Raw genomic sequence first — 23,668 nt, 5'->3', positions numbered from 1 at the left:
TTTGTTTTTTCTACTAGGCAATAAGCTAATTATACCCTAGACAATTAATAGGTTGAAAGGACAAGTTTTTTATAGGTTTTGCATCTCTAGTTCTTCCCTCCCGCGGTCTCCGGGTGGTAGACTGACCACATCGAGCTGTTCGTGAGCGGCTAAGCGTTCACTCAGTAAGTGATATTTATAACTCAAAAATACTATTCCTATACTTAGTACTAACATTACTATTATCATTTCATAGGGATATCGGGCAAAAGATGCATCAGTGTGTTTGTCCACTTCAGCCACGAGGTTATGGATCTGTTCTCCCGTCATTTCCGCTGCCAACCTGGCGCGGTCGTTACGTTGGAGTAATTCGCTTATCATGTCGATGGAGCTTGTATTCCCCCGCGGAATCTCGATGACGATGTGCCGCCTACTGCTGTTGCTCGTCGGATCCTGGGAGAAGACATTGACCGATGGTAGAACCGCAGCTTGTAAATTTGGCGCTTCGATATTTCCCTCCATGCTGGCTGGAAATACCCAGTCCTCCGTTCTCGCTGTACATCCCAAAGGTACCTCAAAAATTCCAACTGCTGGTAATTTAACTGTTCGTAGGGGCGGTTGTCCGACATTGGCTGGGCATGAGAAGACGATGTCGTGTGATTTCGTCGCCGAGAATGCCCATTGGTTCGCTCCAATGTACACCGCTTCGGGTCCTCGCCAGTCTGCAAATTTCTTCCGGCACTGCGTCTTGATTCGTGGGACGTCGTTCATGAAGACCGCTATGGCGCAAGACTTGCGGGCGTTTCTTTTGCTGATGCCCGTATGGAATTTACACAACGGCCGGCCGATCTTGCTGCACTCCCGGACATCATCTTTGGACAGCTCCAAAAATGTCTCGAGGTCGGCGGCCACTGCAAGAAAGCCGGGTAAGTTGCTGAAGCTCACGCTATGCGTTCCATTATCTGCCGCTCCTGGCAGGCTTATAACTTGAAATAGTTTGTATTGTTGAGCGTGATCGAAGATAGGAACTTGGATAAATATTCTGAATTGATGTTCCAGTGCTGCCACCGTGACTGTGGCTTCTCGATAAGCGACCCAAAACTCATCGCTGGAAATGGACCATCCTCTAGGTAACTGTCTGTTAACATTTTTTATAACTGCATTGAATCTTGCTGGAGCGATGATTTGTGGTGCTAAATGTCCATTTGCTAATAGGCTGAATCCAATATTGAGGCTGTCAGCGAGTTGGTGTAACCATTGTAGGATCTGGTACATTGCCTCAAAGGTGTCATCTAGCTGGAAGAAGTACTCAAAATGGTCTAAGTCAAGTTCTTCCAATTTTGAATTCCATTCTAAAATTTGCGCCGTAACCGTTTGCAGGTTTGCGAACTGTCCTCGGAGTTCCTTGATCAACTGCGCATTGGCTCTGGATTCCCACAGTGATTCGTTCAGCACAGTAGCTTGTTTTTCCATAATGTGTATCATTTCCTTTTGGTTTAGCTTAACCCGTTGCACTTGACCATTTAATTCTTCTAGGTCTTGCTGCGTTGAAACACCAAAAAGCCACTTTAGAGCTGACCCGCCTCCGTCGATGAGACTACGTCGGTTTCTCGGGTTGGTGTTTAGGGCTTCTTTCACGGTCGTTAATTGTTCAGTCACGCTTTCCAGGTCCTTTGTGAAGCTTCTTAACTTGCTGAACATCCTTTTGGCTGCTATTTTCTGAGGTCGAGATCCAGTCAGCCTCCATTTTTCTGCCACTGCTTGCTGTTGGAGAATTTTCTGCTGCAAATAAGCCATTGCTGCTCCAGCCGGTCCTAAATCGAGGTCCGTAACAATTGTCCATGCTGATTCACTGAAAGCGACATCTACATGTTCCTTGAAGATTGTATTTTCCCGCAGGATAAGGGCCATGGCCATTGGCGGGCTAGTAATTGTTACCAGGAGCATCAGGAATGGGACCAAGCAAGTTAGGTACCTAGCCGGTGGTCTTCTATTACGGATGGGTCTTGTTGCCGGCGTTTCTCCGGCCGGGACAGGAGGTACTACCGTAACGCCGTCTGCTGTGGGATGTGCGGGAAGTGTTCCCTCGTCGTCTGCTACTGTTTGGGGATTGGCCACAACAGGTACATCTTCTGATTCGGCTTCTTTATCCTTTTGTTCTTTTCCAGCGTTTTCCTCTGAATTGCTGGGAGGAATCTCTTGTGGTCGTTGCCACTCTATGGGAATTTCGAAAAATGGCTTCATACGGATGACGTGCACAATATCCGTTTTTCCTCGTCCCGTTGCTGATATTACTTCATAATTCACCGGTGTGGTTTTCCTTAACACTTTAAAAGGTCCTAACCATCGATGGAGAAGTTTTTCGGATTTTCCCACTTTTCTAAATGGCTTGTAGACTAGCACTAAATCTCCTGCTCGGAAGGATAACTCCCGGTGAAAAGAGTCATACCTTTCTTTCTGCTTATTTTTTACTTCTTCATTCTAATTTTCACTATTTCTCTTGCTGTTGATAATTCAACCAATAGGCGATCAGCGTAGTCTAAAGTGGCGTCATCTTCGGACGGTAATGGATTTGCATCAGCACCCAGCTCCAAGTCGATTGGCAATTTCGGCTCGCGTCCATACAGGAGAAAGAATGGAGAGTATCCGGTGGATTCCTGCCTAGCTGTGTTGTACGCGAAGCACACGTACTGCAGGGTCTCGTCCCAATCACGCTGGTCTGTACTAACATACATAGAAATCATCGCTGCTAACGTATGATTCATTCTTTCCACAGCCCCATTCGCTTGAGGATGATAACTGGATGTCGTCTTGTGGTTGGTGTGTAACTTCTTGACCACCGCTTGGGTTAATTCAGCCACGAAGCATTTTCCTCGGTCGGTGATGATTTGTTCTGGAGCTCCATGGCGTAGGAAAATTTGGTTAACGAAGAATTCAGCGACGTCATCTGCTTTGCCGGTTGGCATAGCCTTTAATTCGACCCACTTAGTAAGGTAATCCACTGCAACAATTATCATTTTGTTACCCTTATGAGACAAAGGGAATGGACCTAGCAGATCCATACCCAATTTCTCAAAAGGTCTTTCTACTTTTATGCATTGCAGGAATCCTGGAGGTCGGTCTGGAACTCCTTTTCTTCCTTGACAGCTCACGCAACTCTGAACGTAGCGGGTTATGTCAAGATTCATTTTGGGCCAAAAGAATCTATTACCAATTTTCTGGAGAGTTCGATTGATGCCTAGATGGCCGGAAACAATGTCATCGTGAAAAGCTTGCAAAATTTTTTCGCGAAAATCCGCGGGTACACATAATCTTCTGTAATTTTTTCCACCCTTAAACGTTTCTTTGTAAAGTTTTCCGTTGCACAGCACAAAGTTTTTCACTCTTTTCTTGCCTTCCTGGAGATTCAAGATTTTTTCGTTCCACTCACGATTTGCTCTCTGTTTGCTGACGACTGAATCATCGTCTTCGAGAGAAAGGATGTCCGATGCCTCCGATCCGACAGCTGCCACGATAAAGCAACGGTCATCTTCCATTTCTTCCACCTGCTGAAGTGGGTTTCGTGATAGGCAGTCGGCGTTGTCGTGAACCTTTCCACTACGATATACGATAGTTATATCGTACTCCTGCAGTGAAAGACTCCAACGTGCTAGACGTCCAGCGAGGTCCCGTTTGCTCATTAGCCAACACAATGCTTGATGATCAGTGATCACTTTCACTTGGCAGCCCCACACAAAACATCTGAACTTGGTAAGACACCACACTAATGCAAGACACTCTTTTTCCGTGATTGAATAATTCGTTTCTGATTTAGATAGCAATCGGCTTGCGTATGCCACTGGTCTTTCGACTCCATCGATGCGTTGGGCTAACACACCTCCTATTCCAAAACCACAGGCATCTGGTAGAATTTCCATTGGCAACTCGTAGTTTGGATGAGCGAGCACTGGAGCCGATGTAAGTGCTATTTTTAGAGCGTTGAAACTTTTAACTTGATCTACTCCCCAAATGAATGGAATGTCTTTCTTTGTTAGCGATGTGAGCGGGCGTGCAATGGCTGCAAAATCTTGGATGTGACGTCGATAATAGGAGCACAATCCTAGAAAACTTTGCACTCGTTTGATTTTGTTTGCTGTCGAGTGACCGTCTGCCGGGCATGGGAACTTTTCCACTGCCTTTAATTTTTCAGGGTCCGGGCCAACACCTTCCTGGGTAACGACGTGTCCTAATACTTTTAGGTTATTCTCGGCAAATGAACATTTTGACCATTTCAGTTTCAGATTGGCTCTCGCAAGGCAATCCATCACTGATTGAAGTCGTTCCAAATGTTGTTCAAACGTTGCTGAGTAGACGATGACGTCATCTAGGTACACCAAACACGTCGTCCATCGAAGTCCAGCCAAAATAATATCCATTGCCCGCTGAAAGGTGCCCGGGGCATTGGTCAATCCAAATGGAAGAGCGCGGAACTGATACAATCCATCCGCCGTTATGAACGCTGTCTTCTGTCTATCTCTGCTGGTAACCGGAACCTGATGATATCCGGCTTGAAGATCCATGCTGGAGAAAATTGTAGCGCCCTCCAGGCGGCTCAATGTATCAGCTATCCGAGGCAGTGGATAGGAATCTTTTACGGTAACCGCATTGAGTTTGCGGTAATCCACACAAAAACGCCAAGTTCCATCTTTCTTCTTTACTAGGACTACAGGCGAAGACCAAGGGCTGTCCGAGTGTTCAATTATTCCCTGACGTAGCATTCCCTCCACCTGTGTCTGGATCACTGCTCGTTCTTTCCAGGCACTCTTATAAGGGAGCTGGTGAATTGGAGGGTTAACTCCAGTGTTAATGTCATGCTCCACCAACGTACAGTGTCCCAAATCATCTTCATCAAAGGCAAAACAACTGATGGAATTTCTAAGGATTTTCAACACCTCACTTTTCTGGTTTTCATCCAGGTTTTTTCCGATTTTGCTTTTCAAATTATCCAATAATTTTTCTTCTTTTTGACTTACTTTCTCCACCGTAACTTCTCCTGAAGCTTCATTAGATTCTTCGGCGTTTTCCCCCTCTTGGAATTCTTCTAATGTACCAAGCGTTACACCTTTTTCCAGCCATACTGATTTGGGGGACAGGTTTGCTACGGGAATATTTTCCAGGTCATTCTGCACGATGGCGTGTCCCGTAGACAGACTTGTTGTTGCCATAAGCGAATTCGAAGGTTTCAAGACACAAGCACCTTCCATTTTGCTCGACACTTTTGCTGGAACTGGTTTAATTGAATACGCAGGAATTTCCTGACGTTCATTAGACACTAACACGGGGGCTTCAGATTCTTCCTCGGCTGGAAGAGAGATAGCCGCAAGCGGAAAATCACCCATGGTGAGAAGAGGTTTCTCTGCCTGGTAATTAATCCGTATCGATCCAAATTGTGCGAGGAAATCATTTCCCATTAACAGTTCCATTCCTGACATTGCCATAACTATTGCTTTTCCTTTCACAGATCTGTTTTTGTGCGTCACGAGAATTTCGGCTGCTCCAAGGGGCATTACTCGTGATCCATTTGCGAGGATAATTCCAGAACCATCCCATGGCTGCTGAATGAATTGTGTTTTCTTCAATAAATCGGGAGAGATCACTGTCACAGCAGCACCAGTGTCAATTACTGCCGTTGCCTTTACCTCACCACAAAACACAGGTTCTTTAATCAAGTTTGTTCCATCGAAATTTAATAGGTGCTTTTCTTCCTGCTCGTTAGGATCTTGAGTCGCCAGGTTAACTGCTGCGTTCGCCGTTGGCGTCGCTGCCGATGCTCCATCCAGTTTCGGAGCTTTGTAATTTGGAGATTCCGGATTTTTAAAACAGTGCCGGGCGATATGTCCGGACTTCTTGCAATAGAAGCAGTTCGGTTTACCATCAATGGTACGTCCCTTAGTGTTAAAGGATACTTTTGCTTTTCCTTGCTCGTTTTTCTCCTTTGCCATTAATTTCTCACAGGTTTCTTGGATTAATTCGCGCATTGATTTCATAAATTCTGCCTGCTGGTCTGGATAGACGACGGAAAGGTTCGGTAACTGCTCAGGGGGTCTCTGTGATTCCATTGCTGCGTCTTTCCATCCTCTTGCTTCGGACATGAGCGATGCTTCTGTATATGATTTTGCCAGTGTCAAAAATTCTTCACATGTTTTTGGTTTCATCGGATAGATTTTTCTAAGAAGAGCCGGTCGAAGTCCTCGAAAAAGATGTTCCAATCGGTGTGCTTCCGTCATATTTGGATCGACCATTCTGCAAAGGTTGAGGATTTCGTAATAGTACCTAACGGCTGGTTCGTCCATTCCTTGTGTTCTGCTCCTTAGCCTTGTCTCTTGAAAAAGACCGTAGTTATCAGGTTGAAACTCTTTTAAAAACATCGAACGAAGACCGGTAACTGCAGGCGTGGCAGGGTTTCCTCCTGCCGCAGGTTGAGCCGCAACGTCGTTCCAGTCGTTCGGGACTCTTGCGCACAGGAACCAGTTCCTTGCCGTGTCATCCAAGTACATGCTGAAATTGTTACGTTTTTCACCATCGCCCCATCCGTTGTGGGAAGAAATCGTCTCATAACGCTCCATCCATTGGCGCGCATCTTCATCGGGACCACCTCGAAATATGGGCGGGCTGATGAATTTCCTGACAGCTGTCATAGCTTGTCTTTGCTGCTGTATAATATGCCCTGTTGGCAGTATAACTTGTTGTCCGCCTACTGGAACAACTGGATTTGCGGCTCTCAACACGACCTCGGTTTCTGGATCCGAGTGTAAATCTTCAGCCTCGGTTGATTCGCCTTGGCTGTCAGCTTCTTCAATTAGGGGCTCTCTTGAAATGGTCCCTTCAAGAGTTTGGGCTTCACCAACAACGGAAGTTCCACTCTCCGATGATGAGTCTGGGGTGAGTAAAGCCTCTTCGGGAGCGCTTGACAGTTCTTGAAGTGGGTGTAATCGTCGGCTGGGGTCTCTTGGGCAACTGGGTAGTCGTGGGTTTTTCTTCGTCGGCATCAGCTAACCACAACTGCCGCACGACTTCGTCACTTACTGGTAACGAGCTGCGTTCTTAACAATTGCCACTTAAAGCACGATTTTGTTACTCACGGGTAACGGACTGTATCTCCACCAATTGTCACACTGGCTTTGTATTGTGTCACATGAACATAAATCAATACAAGTAGTGATGACCTTAAATCTAGACAATTATTCACTTTTAACTAATAACAATAAGGGATGACCATACCAAACTCGGAGAGCGTCTGAAGACTCCAGGGAACTACTCCTACGGAGCCTAGCTCCGGGAGCTCACCCGATGGAGACTCATCTAACGCAGATTCAGGGCAGCGTTTTATACCGTCGCGCGAATTACTCCCCTTCCGGACTGCATATCTGCGTATCTTTCTTGGAGCGGACTTCTCCCGATAATTTCTTCACCACGATCGCAGCTTTGTCCAAGGAGCGGATGACTCATCTCTGCGAAGAGATAACCAATATCCCTTTTCACCCGCGACAATACCAACAATGACAATACCAACTTTTGCCAAGTGAGTAAGTTGTGGGATGAACATGTTTTAAGAATGGGTAATATAAGAGACAAACATTTCTTTAAACAAATTGACTTTTTGTCGATTACATTGCGCACTGCATTTTACTTTAGTTGATTTATTGAGTTGCAAGGTTTATTTATATCTAATCTAACAAAAATGTTTCCCTCCCAAGTGACCACGTTCTGTCTGAATGGCCACCCAATGCTGGGTATGTATTGATATGATCGGTGGATTGGATTAAGAGTTGAGGCGTATGGTAGATGACAACAAGAATTCGCCCTCGCTCACACATACAGGGCTCACGAAAATGAGAAATAAAATGTTGCTTCAAAGAATCGGAAAAGAAGAAAAAAGAATAGGGGATGAATGACAACTATGGGGGAGAAAAACAGCATTTAAAATATTCGTTACAAAAGTTCTAATTTGCCTTGTAAAGTACGGAATTCGGCTATGAGGGCAGGTGATGTGGCGTGAGTCGTGCAAAATAGATCCGTCAAATAGACACCAACGGCCTCGACACACTGTCCTATAAGAGCTCGACGATCGGCTGTCGGCACCAGGGCTGCCAAGCCTCCAGTAGATGAATCAACAAGCCGATTTAACATGTCGGCCAGCACTTTGAGCAAGTGATTGGGTTTGCCTTCAGCTTGCCAAACGACATCCTTTGCGCCGTACAGGCGATTGTAAACGGCAAAAAGACGCTGGAACGATACTCCAGCTGTCAGTATGATGGAAACGGCCCAGCCTAGCAATGAAGCATAAAAATATTGATCAAAATGCATTTCAAAGAACATAAAAATAATTGAAATTTACCTGGTGGGCCATTCCAGCGAACTGAATATGTTTCCAGGGTCTTAACGAGGAACTCCAAAGGGAAAAATTGCTCTGACTGGGCATAAGTTCGACCTAGCGTTTTCATTTTGCTACCCAGGGTGGCCAGTTTTGTTTCAGTGTCGGCACTACTCAGTTTCTTGACTTCAGCATTGATAATATTTTGCCAAATGCTGGTCACCAGAGCCGAGTCGTAATGATTGGCGCAGTGCAAAATAGCCAGTTTGCATTCCCACAGACCCAATGGCTCAGCGAATTGCTCGTATAGTTGAGTCACGTCAAGCAAGTCGGAATGTAAACGGCTGATGGTGTCGGCATCTCGACTGGGCAACCGAGAGACGGCTTCCAGCACTTGAGACTGGACTTTAGCCACGTCCATTTTCTCCTCCATTTCGTAGAGGAACTGGCCCTGAACGGCGTTACCGAAGGAGCTCGTCTCAGCCGCTCGCGCGCACACAATGGCCCGCGAAAGGTATTCTATTCTCATCGGAAGACTTATGGCCGTGCTATGGGCATCAGCTAGACGGGAAAGAACTCGTGCAGCGGCGATAAACTGGCCACTTTTTTCGTAAAACTTCCATAACAGATCGTATTTTGCCACTAAATCTGTTTGCTGCTGTTGACCAACCTAGAAAGAAAAGAAAAAACGGATTCGAACTAATTATTTGGGCCCGATTTATACACATCAATAAATTCAATCATACCTGACCAACTGTTTGCCTCTTGAGGTAATTCTCCAAGTGGGGCGACTAAATTTCCAACAACTTGTCGTCCCACTTGTTGTCCGTCAACCAATCGAAAATGGCAACATGACATAGTTCATCATCCGATTGCAAGGCAAGAGAAAGAGTTTCATCTGCCAACCGCTGCGCTTCTAATGGGCTTAGTCCCTCCTCGTATCCCTGTGGAGTCGTTTGTACCATCGGACCGGGTGATTTGGGCACGCTGGGCGACTGAGGATGGCACGCAGCGGCCGTGTAGAGTTTCTGCAAAACAAGGCACATTGCTGGTAGCAATTTTTACGAGCCAAAAGCGCCTCGACAGCGGCAGGATCTTCTTGTTGGCCGCTGTAGCATTGTTGGGCACGGTGCTGAGGGTCGAGCTTCTCAGCGACGACGCAGCAGAGCTCCACCACGCCTCCGAAGTACTGACAAGCGGACAACTGTTGGCAAACATGCGCCAAATTGATGCGAGCCGGAATCTGCTTGCACGTTTCCAGCGTTTGCTGCAGCAGACGCTCCTTGTCCATGCGGCTCATGGTGTTCGTTCGAGCCTTGAGAAGTTGCTCGTTGACTTTAGTGCATAGAGCATCCTTAAAAAGGAATGAAAATTTAGTTAACAATTTTGCTTCAGTTTCATTGGCAAGTAAACAGTTACCTCATTGCGGTAGAGAGATGGGCAGACCTGTCTCAATTTTTCACTGATGGCGTCCGTACTGGCCGCATCATCCAAGTATCGATGAATCAGAGCGTTGATCAGCCCAATGCAGGTGTCAGAACCGGAAAGAATGAGGTCGCGGAACAACGTTGTCTTGAGTGACATCCGCATTTCAGCCGAGCAAATGGAGCTGGTGATCGCACAACACTTTCCAGAGAGCAAGTATTTCGACAGTATGATCCAAAAATTGTTTCATGGCCATAGGGATTTTCTCTCCTGCATTTGAGCATCCTGCAAATTTTAATTTATATAAAAATAATAATTAAAATATTAATAATTAAACAAAAGGAATGATAACTGATCAGTTGGACATCTATGAAAAATGTCCAGTTTACCTGAAGGCGGCCCATCTCACTGGACTGGTAACTCTGCGGACCGTTTTGATGGATATTGACATGAACGAATCCCTTAAGAGCATTCAGTTGGCCCAGAACAGTTAAAAACTCTTCACTGTTGACGACACTGTCCAGCAACGGCTAATGGGGCTTTCCTACATCTCTGGCCAGCGGCATAAGCCAAAGGGGCCTCAGTATGCGTCCGAGATAAAGGTAAAGTCCGTTATGTCGACCAGAGAATTGATAGTCGGTCAATTCTGCGCCACCACTGCTAGTCACCACGTTATTCGAATGGGGCGAGTGAGGTTGCACTTGGGGAGTCAAAATGGCATTTGGGTTGAATCCCCCACTCCTCCAGAATCAGGTGAACTAAAAGTAAAATGCGACTGTTGGTGGTGGAAGTTGCTAGGTGTACTGTTCAGATGAGCGGGCGAGTTGACGACAAAAGGAGACGCGGGTGACGTAATGGGATGAGCCAGATGAGACGGATGAGACGGAGAGACTTTTACGTCGCCACCAAGTAGAAAGAAGGCGAGAGCAGCCCAGTCAGCCAGCTGGGAGTCCTGAATGCTCGTCGAACATGCCAAAATCAGGGCAGTGGCACAGGCTTGTTCTTCTCGCAAAACCTGGAAAAAAGCACGAACGGCCGTGTTGTCCGGCCCTGAAGCGTCAAACAGTATTTGATGGAGAATATCCACAGGCATAAGTTGGGAGACGACGTGGCAGCATTGCGTCTTCAGGAAAATGAACTTTCGAGGTCCCACAGCACGTTACGTTACAATTAGTGAAGGCTCAGGTGCTGGAGGGGCAAAGATTGACGGATCGATTTGTCTTTGGAGGGTAGGAGTAACTTCTGCCAATGACCATCTCTTTCCATCCAACCCCAGCGTGTTTTGCGTCTCTGAAAATGTCTGGGCAGCTGGAAAATTTAAATTGGACAATGTCCTGGCTACATCGTTCCCTGATGCTGTGATGGTAGTTAAAAACGTGATTCCCACGCATTGGCCGCGTAACCAGGCGGTAGACGTACTTGGAACAGCTAAATCGTCACCAGGCGGCTAGAAGGCGTAGCTCCGCTGAATGTACGTCAGGACAAAGTGTTTAAGTACAGACGGACAACAGAGGCATTAATTTGCGACCAAATGCAAATTGGTCGATTCGCTCGACTCGATGGGCTCAATACCAACCAACGGTCGGAAACTGGAACGATCCGCCGTTCTGTTGACGGAAAATTTCCTCAGTAATTTCGTTTCTATTGGCAGCATTTCCTTCAATACCTGCAATATTGGCGACAGACTGGACGATGGTATTGATACCGATGGCTGTCACCCGAGTCATGGCTTGCCCGTCTGTATCTAAATCGTACATCTTAATGGTTCCCTTTTCCGGTCGTGAGACGAGCGAAAGGCCTGCGAACTTACAATCTAATTAGTATTGTAGGAGAACAATCTTTACTTTTAAGTAATACCTGATAAAAAGAATTCGTAAATGCAACCATGTCTCGCTCCCATCAAGATTCGACCGCCGGTCGTACCCTTGATGGTTATTACAATGTCGGTTTCATCTATTGGAACGGTGAACAATGGTTCGGGTAACAGGTGCATTTCTTAGTAGTTGGTATTAAAGCTGGATAAACTAGCTCCTACGAGAACAATTTCCACAGCTTGGGGCAAGGCCAAGAGGTATTGGATGTGTATTGGACAGATGCCTGGTTTGCCCGACCAGCTATATGGTATAATTGGTTCACTTAAACCATAGAAAAATTCACCACTAACTGCATGATTAGAGAAATAATTAGTGTCCAAACACATGTATATATATATATACCTCTCAATGCTCAACCAGATGTGTTAATTGAGATGGAAAAGCTTCATCACACATGATGAAAGATGGATAAGTGAACGTTAAAGATGCATATGCATGGAAGTCCAATAGTTGCATTTACTAGCACACATTTAGCAGACACAAGCCATGTTCCTCCCACTTTTTGTTCTCTGTTCTCATTGAAAGTCTTGCTGGTCTCGCTATCCCAGCCATACCTTAAAAGAAAATTCTTAGTCACAATTTAAGAAAAAATTCAGCATATACAGAAATAAATGTGCATCTTCTTCCACACATTACCTGTATTACAGGAAGCCCGAATTGTGGTAAAATGCAGTTCATATCAATACCATATGTTCTACACAGGTTTTTGGTGTATAAACCTTTGATTCATTCTGGTTTTTGGATTGCATTAGAATTTTCCATCTCCATGCAGAACTGGTGCTAGTTCATTTAAAACAAATACGAAGATGTCATCGGAAATTTGTCAATGGGGCGTTTCGTCATTCAACCATAGACTACGAAGTAAAGACAGCGATCGGCTCCATAAGCCCGAGAGGAATCGTCCGAAGCGATGCTTCTGCATGCCGGTAGGGGTCAGGCCGTACCGGTTAACAAGGCAATTTAGTCGTTCCCCGTTTCCCTACTGATTACGTGCTTCACACACACGCATTTTCGGGTATATGGAATTCATATTGATTTTTCTACTTTATACCATGATTTTGAATAGCCCTTCCCCGTGTCCCTTGAATTTTTGCTCAATTTTACTTACAAGTTCGGGTGTAGAAAAAATTAATTTTATGTGACCCCCTTTTCCCTTGAATATATTTCGTTTTAAAGAAATCGTGAAACACTGGTTGTTGTTTTTTTCGATTTCAACAGAAGGTAGTAGGCGCGAGCTACAAACTACACTCATTTGATACAACTAATTTCGCCGTTTGTATCTGCCCTATATTAATATTTTAGTATATGAAATAAATAAAAAGACATAAAAATTTAAAAATATGTTCAAGATGTATGTATTATTCAGTGACTGACAACCTTTTAAACACTGACTTCTGATCACTCAAGAATCGAATTATCACATATATTTATCATTTATCGCCTAGCGAGATTCATAACCAAAATTAATTAAATACCTTTTGTTTTATTTTGAACACCACAGAACAACATAATCCTTGAAAAACCACAACGTAAACAATGTAAATGACGCCTACAAATTCACAACAGTGTTTCAAGATTTCATTTAAAAATCCAAATATTCATGAGAAACGATGGTCACATAAAACTTTTTTTCTACACCCGAATTTGCAAGTAAAATTAAGCAAAAATTCAAGAGACACGTGGAAGGGCTATATAAAATTATAGTATAAAATATAAAAATCAATATGAATTCCATATACCCGAAAATGCGTGTGTGTGAAGCACGTAATCAGTAGGGAAACGGGGAACGAGTAAATTGCCTTGTTAACCGGTACGGCCTGACCCCTACCGGCATGCAGAAGCATCGCCTGTGGAGGGTTATAGGGGAGTTCAGTCTTTACCTTGTAGTCTATGATTCAACCAATGTTTGAAATAAAAATGATTGATTGATTGAAGTTTCGGGGCCAGACCTATCCTCAGATTAGAACGATGTAAAAAATAGTTTGCTTTTTTGGTTGATGATTCCTTTCTAACGCCATCTTGCGACTAAGACGGGTAAAGTCAGAAATAAGGATTTACTGCGTACTGAACGATAGTATCGCCGGTGATAGCAGGCCAGCCAAATTACGGTAAGGAAGGTGATTTCTTTGTTCTACACTGTATGGCAGTCTACATAAAAAAAACAGCCAATGTTATATGGATGGTTAATAATTCAGCAAAACCGTTCTAACCATCTACAAGTTGTCTATTGTGTTTTCTTTTTCCCTCGACGGTAGACCTTTTATACAATGCAGACGACGAGAAATCATGAGCCCTCTTTGTTGCAACACATCTGTGAAGACGCAAAAAAACAAAAAAAAAACAGAACGGAAATAGCTTTGTATATAGTAATGACAACACAAGCTAACGTTTCCTGCTTGGAGATATCGTAAAAGCTAACCCACTTTCAACGTATATTTTAAAAAGGAAATGACTCACGCATTTTCTAGGAAAGTAGTAAACCGCATGTTAGACACGGTATAGAAGAAAAATGAAATTGACATTTCACCATCGAAGTAGGGTCTATACGGTCGTGAGAGAGAAAACTAACCAAAACATTTAAAGATAACTAGAGTCATAACTTGGTGACATGGATTTTTGTTTGTTTTTTACGTAAGGCATTAGACAAAATGCCAACGCGTGATACCTTTTTATCGAATATTTGAACGTAGCGTTTGGCAACCGAGTGTTCCCGGTCGTCCTCTTTTCGGTGTCCCCGATTTCACGGCGAACGGGCCGAGCCTTTATGGCTTTTTCGCATGTGTCTTTATTTCTTTTTCTTTCTTGTTTCTCCTTCCAAAGTTTTCCCTTCTCTGATATTCGTACACAAAAAACTAATGAAAACACGAATAAAGGAGAAGGAGAAAAAGAAGAGGGTCGAAGTCCATTTGAAATAATATACACTGTTGCCTCTGGCGCTAGAATGCAAAATGTTTAAAAATGGGAGGAGCTAGAGGAAAAAGAACTGAGAGACGAAGATACTCCGCTCCCCGAAAATAAATTCCAGTTGTGGCTCAGCTCATAGACAGTCGAGTTGTTATCATCGCGTTCACCATTTTACACAGCAATTGGAAGAAAAAAAAACATTTCAAAAAGTGAATTGTGGCCTCAATTCGCATTATTTTTTCGTTTTTCATCTAGGAACATTGAACGGAAAGTATAGCCAAAGTAAAGAATCTTCCTTCATAAACAAAATAATTAGATAAGAAAATTGCACAGTTATTCCTTATTTGGTCACTGTCGAATATGGTCGTGTTGTAACTCGTTCTATTTCTCAAGTTGTGCGTGTCCTCGAATTCGACCTACTAAAAAAAGAATTTGGCAAAACTTCAAGAAAATACGTCACTGCCATTGCACACGGATCACCAGAAGACGGTAATATGTTATCTGCATTAGACTTTGAATTTATTTGATGCTTTACAGATAACCTCAAAGCGATTCAACTTTGAAGTCAGGGTTGTTAGGTGTCAAATCACATTTTCCACACAGCAGTTTGCCAAATTCCTTATTTTGATATCCGCTAGGTGGAACTTAACTGAAAATGTCCTCGCCTGTTTCCTCAAGTTTTACTGGAAATATCAACGGCATTCAGTTCGATCCCCAAGATTTTTTCGGGAAAGGTGGCTCTGATTCAGTGCAAAGTGGCACATTTAATGGTCAAAGGGTAGCAATAAAAAGAAGAATCGAGTTGACCAAAGGCACGGATCAATCATCTGGCAACGAGTTTGAAACTCTGCAGCAGTTAGAACATCCGAATGTCGTCAGACTTCTTCACTGTGGAAATGACAACAACTTAAGGTAAGAAAATATTTTGTCTTGTTTTAAACAGCAATGGATAGCAATAATGATTTTTTTTGTTTTCTTGCCATTTAAAAGGTACTATGCATTTGAATGGTGTGGCGCCTCGTTAGATAAGCTGTTTTTGAAGACGGATGACCCGCGAAAATATAATGGGCCTATGCCACATCATATTGATAGTTTGCTTCAGTTAGCTTCAGGTCTCGAACACATCCACTCAAAGAATTTAGTTCATGGACACATCAAACCAGAAAATGTTCTCATGTCGGCGGGACCTTCTGGCCAAGATGAGATAACTCTCAAATGGGCAGACTTTGGACTGACCAGATACGCCAGTAAACGAGCAAAGATAACAAGTCAAGTGGGAGGAAACAATGCATGGTTAGCCCCAGAGTTGCTGTTGCTGAAATTGGGTGGCAACTTGCTCGGAAACAAGTATCAAGGGACCGTCAAAAGCGACATCTTTGCACAAGGACTCATTTTCGGTAGTCTGTTCTTGAATGGGGAACATCTTTACGGTACCATGGAAAATGAAGACGAAATAACCGAAAACATAACGAACGGAAATCCCATCAACATGCAAAGTAATTTCCTATTTAACGACTTCAATAATGCCTTTTCTGTAAATGAAGAATTCGTTGCTTTATAATAGAAATGAATCGCATATTAAAGGACTGTTACGAGGATGAGATTTTTAAAAGAATTTTGGAAAACGACCCCAATAAAAGGATGACATCGACAGCAGTTGTTAATCAACTAAAAACCATCAAGGATAAGGTATTGATTGATTTTATGCAAGTCAAGTAATCATCTAAACAAAATTTATGCAATTTAGATTTCTGGAAAAGAAAAAGAATTGCTTGAGTTATGTGCTCATGATTCTCGATTTGATTTATCAGAAAAAATTAAAAACTTTATTCCCTTTGGAATCAACATTAACGTAAAGGACAATGATGGAAGTAATGCACTCCATCTTCTGTGTCGATACTATTCAAGTTATGAATTAATTGCAGCAATTAACCTCGTAATCCAAAGCGGAATCGACGTGAATGCAAGAGATTACAATGGGTTGAATGCCCTACATTACGTGTGTCGATACAATTCAAGCGGAATCATAATCGACGCAATTCAGAATTTAATGAAACTGGGAATCGATCCGAAAGCGAAGACAAAAGATGGATCAAATGCACTCCATTATTTGATTCGATACAATTCAAAATCAGACTTGAATAGCGTAATTACAATTTTGGGGAAGTATGGAATTGATCCGTTTGAGGAAGACGACTACGGATGGAATATGTTTTACTACTTGGATATAAAAAATAAGAAGAAAATGGAAATTTGGTTCGACCGTAAGGCTTTCTTAGGGCGAGGTGGCTTTGGTCATGTGCTTAAAGGAAAGTATGGAGGCCGTGAAGTCGCAGTAAAAAGAGTTGAACTACGTTTCGTCAACGAAAAAGAAGAAGAAGCTTTGCGAGCGTTAGATCATCCAAACGTCGTCAAACTTCTTCACTGTGACAGTGATGAAGACTTTAGGTGAAATTATTTTGTCTTATTTTCAAAAAGTAAAATTACATCAGTTACTTTGGCACGTTGCAGGATGTATGTATTGGAATTATGCGACGCCTCTTTAGATCAGCTCTTCCTGGAGCCGAATCACCCCAAGAAATACGACGGACCTATGCCACGTTATATTCACGTTTTTCTTCAATTAGCTTCGGGGCTCAAACACATCCATTCGAAGCAAATAATCCACAGAGACATAAAACCGCAAAACGTGCTCATATCAAAGGCACCTACCAGCCGAAGCAATGAGGTAATAATCAAATGGGCTGATTTTGGATTGTCCAAATTCGTAGATGAAGAAGGCAATCACTCGTGGTCTGGAGTAAGAGGAACCATAAATTGGTACGCCCCCGAGGTGCTGAAGATAAGCAATAACACAAAAGAGGCAGAAGAGGCAAAAAAGCTTAGAGGAACAGTCAAGAGCGATGTATTTGCCCTAGGCCTTGTCTTTGGGTTTCTTTTCTTGAAAGGAGAACATGTCTATGGTTCCAGTGAAAGAGAAATTTACGACAACGTAATTGCAAAGCAACCGATCAACTTGAAGAGTAATTCCCAATATATTAGCAAAACATTGTTGCTCTGTTAATTAAAATTTTATTTCTTGCTACCAGAAATTGACGGTGAATTACTCGAAATTTATCAGAATAACCTACTTCAGAAAATGTTTGAAAATGATCCTAGCAAAAGGATGACATCGGCAGAAGTAGTCGAACAACTGAAATCTATCGAGGACAAGGTATTATAAATTTTATGCAAGTCAAGCAATCATCTGCATGAATGTCCCTTTATTCGATTCAGCTTGCAGAAAGAGAGGAACAATTGCGTCAGCTATGTGCAAGTCGTGAACCTCGGTCGGATTTAACAAGAGAAATCCAAAACTTGATTCGCTTTGGAATCGACGTGAATGCAAAGAACCAATGTGGATTAAATGCACTTCATCTTTTGTGCTCAAACAGTTCCAGTCCACACTTAATCGGGGCAGTTCAAGAATTGATCAAACTCGGCATCGACAAGGACGCAAAGACGGAAAAGGGTTGGAATGCACTTCATCTTTTGTGCTCAAAGAGTTCCAGTCAACACTTAGTCGAGGCAGTTCAAGAATTGATCAAATTCTGCATCGACAAGGACGCAAAGACGGAAAAGGGTTGGAATGCACTTCATCTTTTGTGCGCTAACAGTTCCAGTCCACACTTAATCGAGGCCATTCGAGAATTGATCAAACTCGGCATCGACAAGGACGCAAAGGATAACATGGGCTGGAATGCACTTCATTTTTTGTGCTCAAACAGTTCCAGTCCACACTTAATCGAGGCCATTCGAGAATTGATCAAACTCGGCATCGACAAGGACGCAAAGGATAACATGGGCTGGAATGCACTTCATTTTTTGTGCTCAAACAGTTCCAGTCCACACTTAATCGAGGCCATTCGAGAATTGATCAAACTCGGCATCGACAAGGACGCAAAGGAGAACAACGGTGGGAATGCACTTCATCTTTTGTGCGCTAACAGTTCCAGTCCACACTTAGTCGAGGCTATTCAAGAATTGATCAAACTCGGCATCGACAAGGACGCAAAGAAGAACCAGGGCTTGAATGCACTTCATATTTTGTGCTTAAACAGTTCCAGTCCACACTTAATCGGGGCAGTTCAAGAATTGATCAAACTCAGCATCGACAAGGACGCAAAGACGGAAAAGGGTTGGAATGCACTTCATCTTTTGTGCTCAAACAGTTCCAGTCCACACTTAGTCGAGGCTATTCAAGAATTGATCAAACTCGGCATCGACAAGGACGCAAAGGACAACAACGGCGGGAATGCACTTCATCTTTTGTGCTCAAACAGTTTCAGTCAACACTTAATCGAGGCCATTCGAGAATTGATCAAACTCGGCATCGACAAGGACGCAAAGACGGAAAAGGGTTGGAATGCACTTCATCTTTTGTGCTCAAACAGTTCCAGTCCACACTTAATCGGGGCAGTTCAAGAATTGATCAAACTCGGCATCGACAAGGACGCAAAGGCGGAAAAGGGCTGGAATGCACTTCATTTTTTGTGTGCTAAGAATTCCAGTCCACACTTAGTCGAGGCAGTTCAAGAATTGATCAATCTCGGCATCGACAAGGACGCAAAGACGGAAAATGGTTGGAATGCACTTCATCTTTTGTGCTCAAACAGTTCCAGTCAACACTTAATCGAGGCAATTAGAGAATTGATCAAACTCGGTATCGACAAGGACGCAAAGGAGGAAGATGGTTGGAATGCACTTCATTTTTTGTGCTCAAACAGTTCCAGTCCACACTTAATCGGGGCAGTTCAAGAATTGATCAAACTCGGCATCGACAAGGACGCAAAGGATAACAAGGGCTGGAATGCACTTCATTTTTTGTGCGCTAACAGTTCCAGTCAACACTTAGTCGAGGCAGTTCAAGAATTGATCAAACTCGGAATCGACAAGGACGCAAAGCAGAAAGATGGTTGGAATGCACTTCATCTTTTGTGCGCTAACAGTTCCAGTCCACACTTAATCGAGGCCATTCGAGAATTGATCAAACTCGGCATCGACAAGGACGCAAAGGCGAACAACGGCAGGAATGCACTTCATCTTTTGTGCTCAAACAGTTCCAGTCCACACTTAGTCGAGGCTATTCAAGAATTGATCAAACTCGGCATCGACAAGGACGCAAAGACGGAAGAGGGTTGGAATGCACTTCATTTTCTGTGCGCTAAGAATTCCAGTCCACACTTAGTCGAGGCAGTTCAAGAATTGATCAAACTCGGCATCGACAAGGACGCAAAGGACAAAGATGGTTGGAATGCACTTCATTTTTTGTGCTCAAACAGTTCCAGTCAACACTTAATCGAGGCAATTCAAGAATTGATCAAACTCGGCATCGACAAGGACGCAGAAACCAATGCTGGATCGAGTGCACTTCATCTTTTGTGCTCAAACAGTTCCAGTCCACACTTAGTCGAGGCTATTCAAGAATTGATCAAACTCGGCATCGACAAGGACGCAAAGGCGAACAACGGCGGGAATGCACTTCATTTTCTGTGCGCTAAGAATTCCAGTCCACACTTAGTCGAGGCAGTTCAAGAATTGATCAATCTCGGCATCGACAAGGACGCAAAGGACAACAACGGCGGGAATGCACTTCATCTTTTATGCTCAAACAGTTCCAGTCCACACTTAGTCGAGGCTATTCAAGAATTGATCAAACTCGGTATCGACAAGGACGCAAAGGAGGAAGATGGTTGGAATGCACTTCATTTTTTGTGCTCAAACAGTTCCAGTCCACACTTAGTCGAGGCCATTCGAGAATTGATCAAACTCGGCATCGACAAGGACGCAAAGGCGAACAACGGCAGGAATGCACTTCATCTTTTGTGCTCAAACAGTTCCAGTCCACACTTAGTCGAGGCTATTCAAGAATTGATCAAACTCGGCATCGACAAGGACGCAAAGACGGAAGAGGGTTGGAATGCACTTCATTTTTTGTGCTCAAACAGTTCCAGTCCACACTTAGTCGAGGCTATTCAAGAATTGATCAAACTCGGCATCGACAAGGACGCAAAGGCGAACAACGGCGGGAATGCACTTCATTTTCTGTGCTCAAACAGTTCCAGTCCACACTTAATCGGGGCAGTTCAAGAATTGATCAAACTCGGCATCGACAAGGACGCAAAGACGGAAAAGGGTTGGAATGCACTTCATCTTTTGTGCTCAAAAAGTTCCAGTCAACACTTAATCGAGGCAATTAGAGAATTGATCAAACTCGGAATCGACAAGGACGCAAAGCAGAAAGATGGCTGGAATGCACTTCATCTTTTGTGCTCATACAGTTCCAGTCCACACTTAATCGGGGCAGTTCAAGAATTGATCAAACTCGGTATCGACAAGGACGCAAAGACGGAAAAGGGTTTGAATGCACTTCATCTTTTGTGCTCAAACAGTTCCAGTCAACACTTAATCGAGGCAATTAGAGAATTGATCAAACTCGGCATCGACAAGGAGGCAAAGCAGAAAGATGGTTGCAATGCACTACATCTTTTGTGCTCAAACAGTTCCAGTCCACACTTAGTCGAGGCAGTTCAAGAATTGATCAAACTCGGCATCGACAAGGACGCAAAGCACAACAACGGCGGGAATGCACTTCATTTTTTGTGCTCAAACAGTTCCAGTCCACACTTAATCGGGGCAGTTCAAGAATTGATCAAACTCGGCATCGACAAGGACGCAAAGGATAACAAGGGCTGGAATGCACTTCATCTTTTGTGATCAAACAGTTCCAGTCAACACTTAGTCGAGGCTATTCAAGAATTGATCAAACTCGGCATCGACAAGGACGCTAAAACCAATGCTGGATCGAGTGCACTTGATTTGAGTCGGGGGAATAAAAATCTTGCTATCCACAACGTGAATGAAATCTTTGGAACCAGATGAGTTGCATTCACAATTACAAGAGCTAAGATCTAGTTGTCTTTATCCTTCCCTATCGACTATTCCGTTGTGTATCATTGCAATAATCATTAGAAATGTTTTGTTTCTTCACAAATAAAAAGAATTTTCAAATGTAAGCATTAAGCTGCTCGACTTGTTGGCGAAAGACCGCCTTTTCTTTGCATATTGCAAAATGAAGGACCACACGCTAAAGAGCAGTGATAGCAACAAGTCTATCAAACATCACATATCAAAGGATAATTCACAGGAAAATATTTTCTATTATGGTTTTAAAATTTTCATATTGGCTGAAAACAAGACATTAGGAGAGTAATGGGGTGCGCATTGTTAATTAGGTAATTATGACAAGACCAGAGAAGTCTTTTTGAAACGCTGACAGTAACTCGTGGCTTTTTCTACCACTGAAGACAAATTAAAAACATTAAACGCCCAAAATAATCGAGAAATGCAGACACAAGAGAGAAGATTTCAGCCATAGCCACATGGCCATCATTGGAACTGAGATTTGTCAAAGTCAAATTAAGGAGGGCGAGGGCCAAAATAATTCAACAAGCTCACGTTTAAAGGAAATTTAATGCAATTTATTGATTCAGAGGGCAACGACGAATGGAAATCGCTCCTCATTTTTTAGCAAAAGTGTTCAAGCTGAAATTTAAGTTGCGCGGTCACAATCTTAATATATTGAATGGATGTGAAATGAACCGATTGCATTAATTATTCAATGACCTTGAGACAATTCACAGTAGGTGATTCTAGAAATAGATCAACGCATATTTTTAACAAACGTTCAAAGACTAGAATAATCAATAAGGCAATTGCCATGCATTGTCATGAAGCTAAGATGAAATCGTATTAATTAAAATCATAATTTCATAACGAATTGTTTCACCCCTCCTGTTAGTTCCGAGTTATTTCCGAGTATTCGCCCAGCGTATTGAAGACAATGGAATCTGCACGTCATCACGTAAGTAACCTTGACTCATTTTTGGTCAAATATACGACTATACAGTACGGAAATGAAATAATACAAACAGCGATTGTAAAATAATTTTGAACTGATAGATCCAATTGGTTATGGAAAGTGGTAAAAAGTACGGATTAGTCCCTCAATAGGATAGACTTGAAAAGAAAGAACTGGAAAGTTAGCGCTTCTTGCTCTACTAAAATTGGGATTCGAGGGGAGGAGGCAGTACAGTTCAAACCACCAATTCACCCCCGTGCGACTTGTACATCTTTCGTAATTTGGCGATCAAACAAAATAAAAGGTGGGCAACATTGAAAATGCACACATTAGTAGCGTGAAATAAAGCTCTAACCTGCTTCTATTTCATCCAAGAATAAGAAAAGCTTTCACAGGCTAGCAAGGAGGACAGATGAACATCTTCGTTGGGCACAAGCTCTAAAATCACTGATTCACTGTCGTTGCTCGTTGAGATACTTTTGAAAATGCAACCCCCCACCAGGGACAATAAGGTGGGTGTGGATGGCGCGAACAAGCGACTACGTTGCCAGAGGCGAAATTGGAAACAATACAAAAGCACCAAAGAGAGAAATAAAAATAAATAGAGCCATAGATTTAATGGGTTGACTACTCCGTGTTGAAACTCTTATATGAACAACCCATCAACAATTTTTCAACGTCATCCGCACTGAAATTCGAAATGCTTTTGTATCGAAAGACAACTATAGACGGGAACAAGCCGAGCCCTTCGAAATAAGACAATGGCGTCTTTTTTTTGTGGACTATTAGGGAATGTAGTGGGCTGTTTAGTAGTGCCTTTTTGGGACGTAGGGGCACTGAAAGTTTTCTCACTTTCTCCTTTCTAGTTTCCCCCGCCTTCTTTGTTCTTATTTCACGTGTCTACATACGACAAGAACAAGGAGGAGGAGAAAAAGTTGTCTGTTTGGCAAATGGATGAAAAAATGCGAAACGTTATCAAAGGAAAGGAGCTTGAGGGAAACCAAGCCGAGAGGAGAAACAGTTATTAAAGTATTGTAATCAGGAGAGTTATCAACTAAAGGCGTTTGCCGTTTGCTAAGGACTGGAAGAAGGCAAACGCAACAGCACTCTTCGAAAACTGGACACTGATGGCTTAAGCTATTTAAACACATTCCGAAACTTCCTTTTTCGTTTGTGTGCTGTTTGGATACTTTGGAGGAAATTCAGTTCGACCGCACTGCACTGTTGGGAATA

The 23,668-nt window shown here is 43.1% G+C and overlaps 1 protein-coding gene and 1 pseudogene across 1 annotated transcript; one reads left to right on the top strand and one right to left on the bottom strand.

The window, feature by feature from the left end:
* Positions 1–7,638: 7,638 nt before the first annotated feature.
* On the bottom strand, positions 7,639–11,750 carry LOC123469942 (annotated as a pseudogene).
* Positions 11,751–13,654: 1,904 nt separating this feature from the next.
* Positions 13,655–21,590, top strand: LOC116933411. The gene is made up of 13 exons (XM_045169300.1): positions 13,655–13,739; positions 13,887–15,024; positions 15,174–15,447; positions 15,526–16,031; positions 16,100–16,224; positions 16,283–16,983; positions 17,047–17,558; positions 17,625–17,749; positions 17,812–18,066; positions 18,319–18,387; positions 19,096–19,263; positions 19,711–19,767; positions 21,322–21,590. The coding sequence occupies exons 3-13, from the start codon at positions 15,191–15,193 to the stop codon at positions 21,454–21,456; spliced, it is 2,910 nt and encodes a 969-aa protein (XP_045025235.1). The 5' UTR covers positions 13,655–13,739; positions 13,887–15,024; positions 15,174–15,190; the 3' UTR covers positions 21,457–21,590.
* Positions 21,591–23,668: the final 2,078 nt, after the last annotated feature.

The sequence above is a fragment of the Daphnia magna genome, linkage group LG2, assembly GCF_020631705.1.
Source record: "Daphnia magna isolate NIES linkage group LG2, ASM2063170v1.1, whole genome shotgun sequence".
In the NCBI taxonomy this organism is placed as follows: Eukaryota; Metazoa; Arthropoda; class Branchiopoda; order Diplostraca; family Daphniidae; genus Daphnia; species Daphnia magna.
This window is presented reverse-complemented; position numbering and strand designations above follow the sequence as displayed.

Excerpts from the sequence above, each read along its gene's own strand:
- LOC116933411 (XM_045169300.1), top strand. The coding sequence starts at position 15,191 with ATGTCCTCGCCTGTTTCCTCAAGTTTTACTGGAAATATCAACGGCATT. Across the intron at positions 16,032-16,099 it reads AAATCCCATCAACATGCAAA|AAATGAATCGCATATTAAAG; the intron begins GTAATTTCCTAT and ends GCTTTATAATAG. Across the intron at positions 19,768-21,321 it reads CCAGTCCACACTTAGTCGAG|GCTATTCAAGAATTGATCAA; the intron begins GCAGTTCAAGAA and ends CACTTAGTCGAG.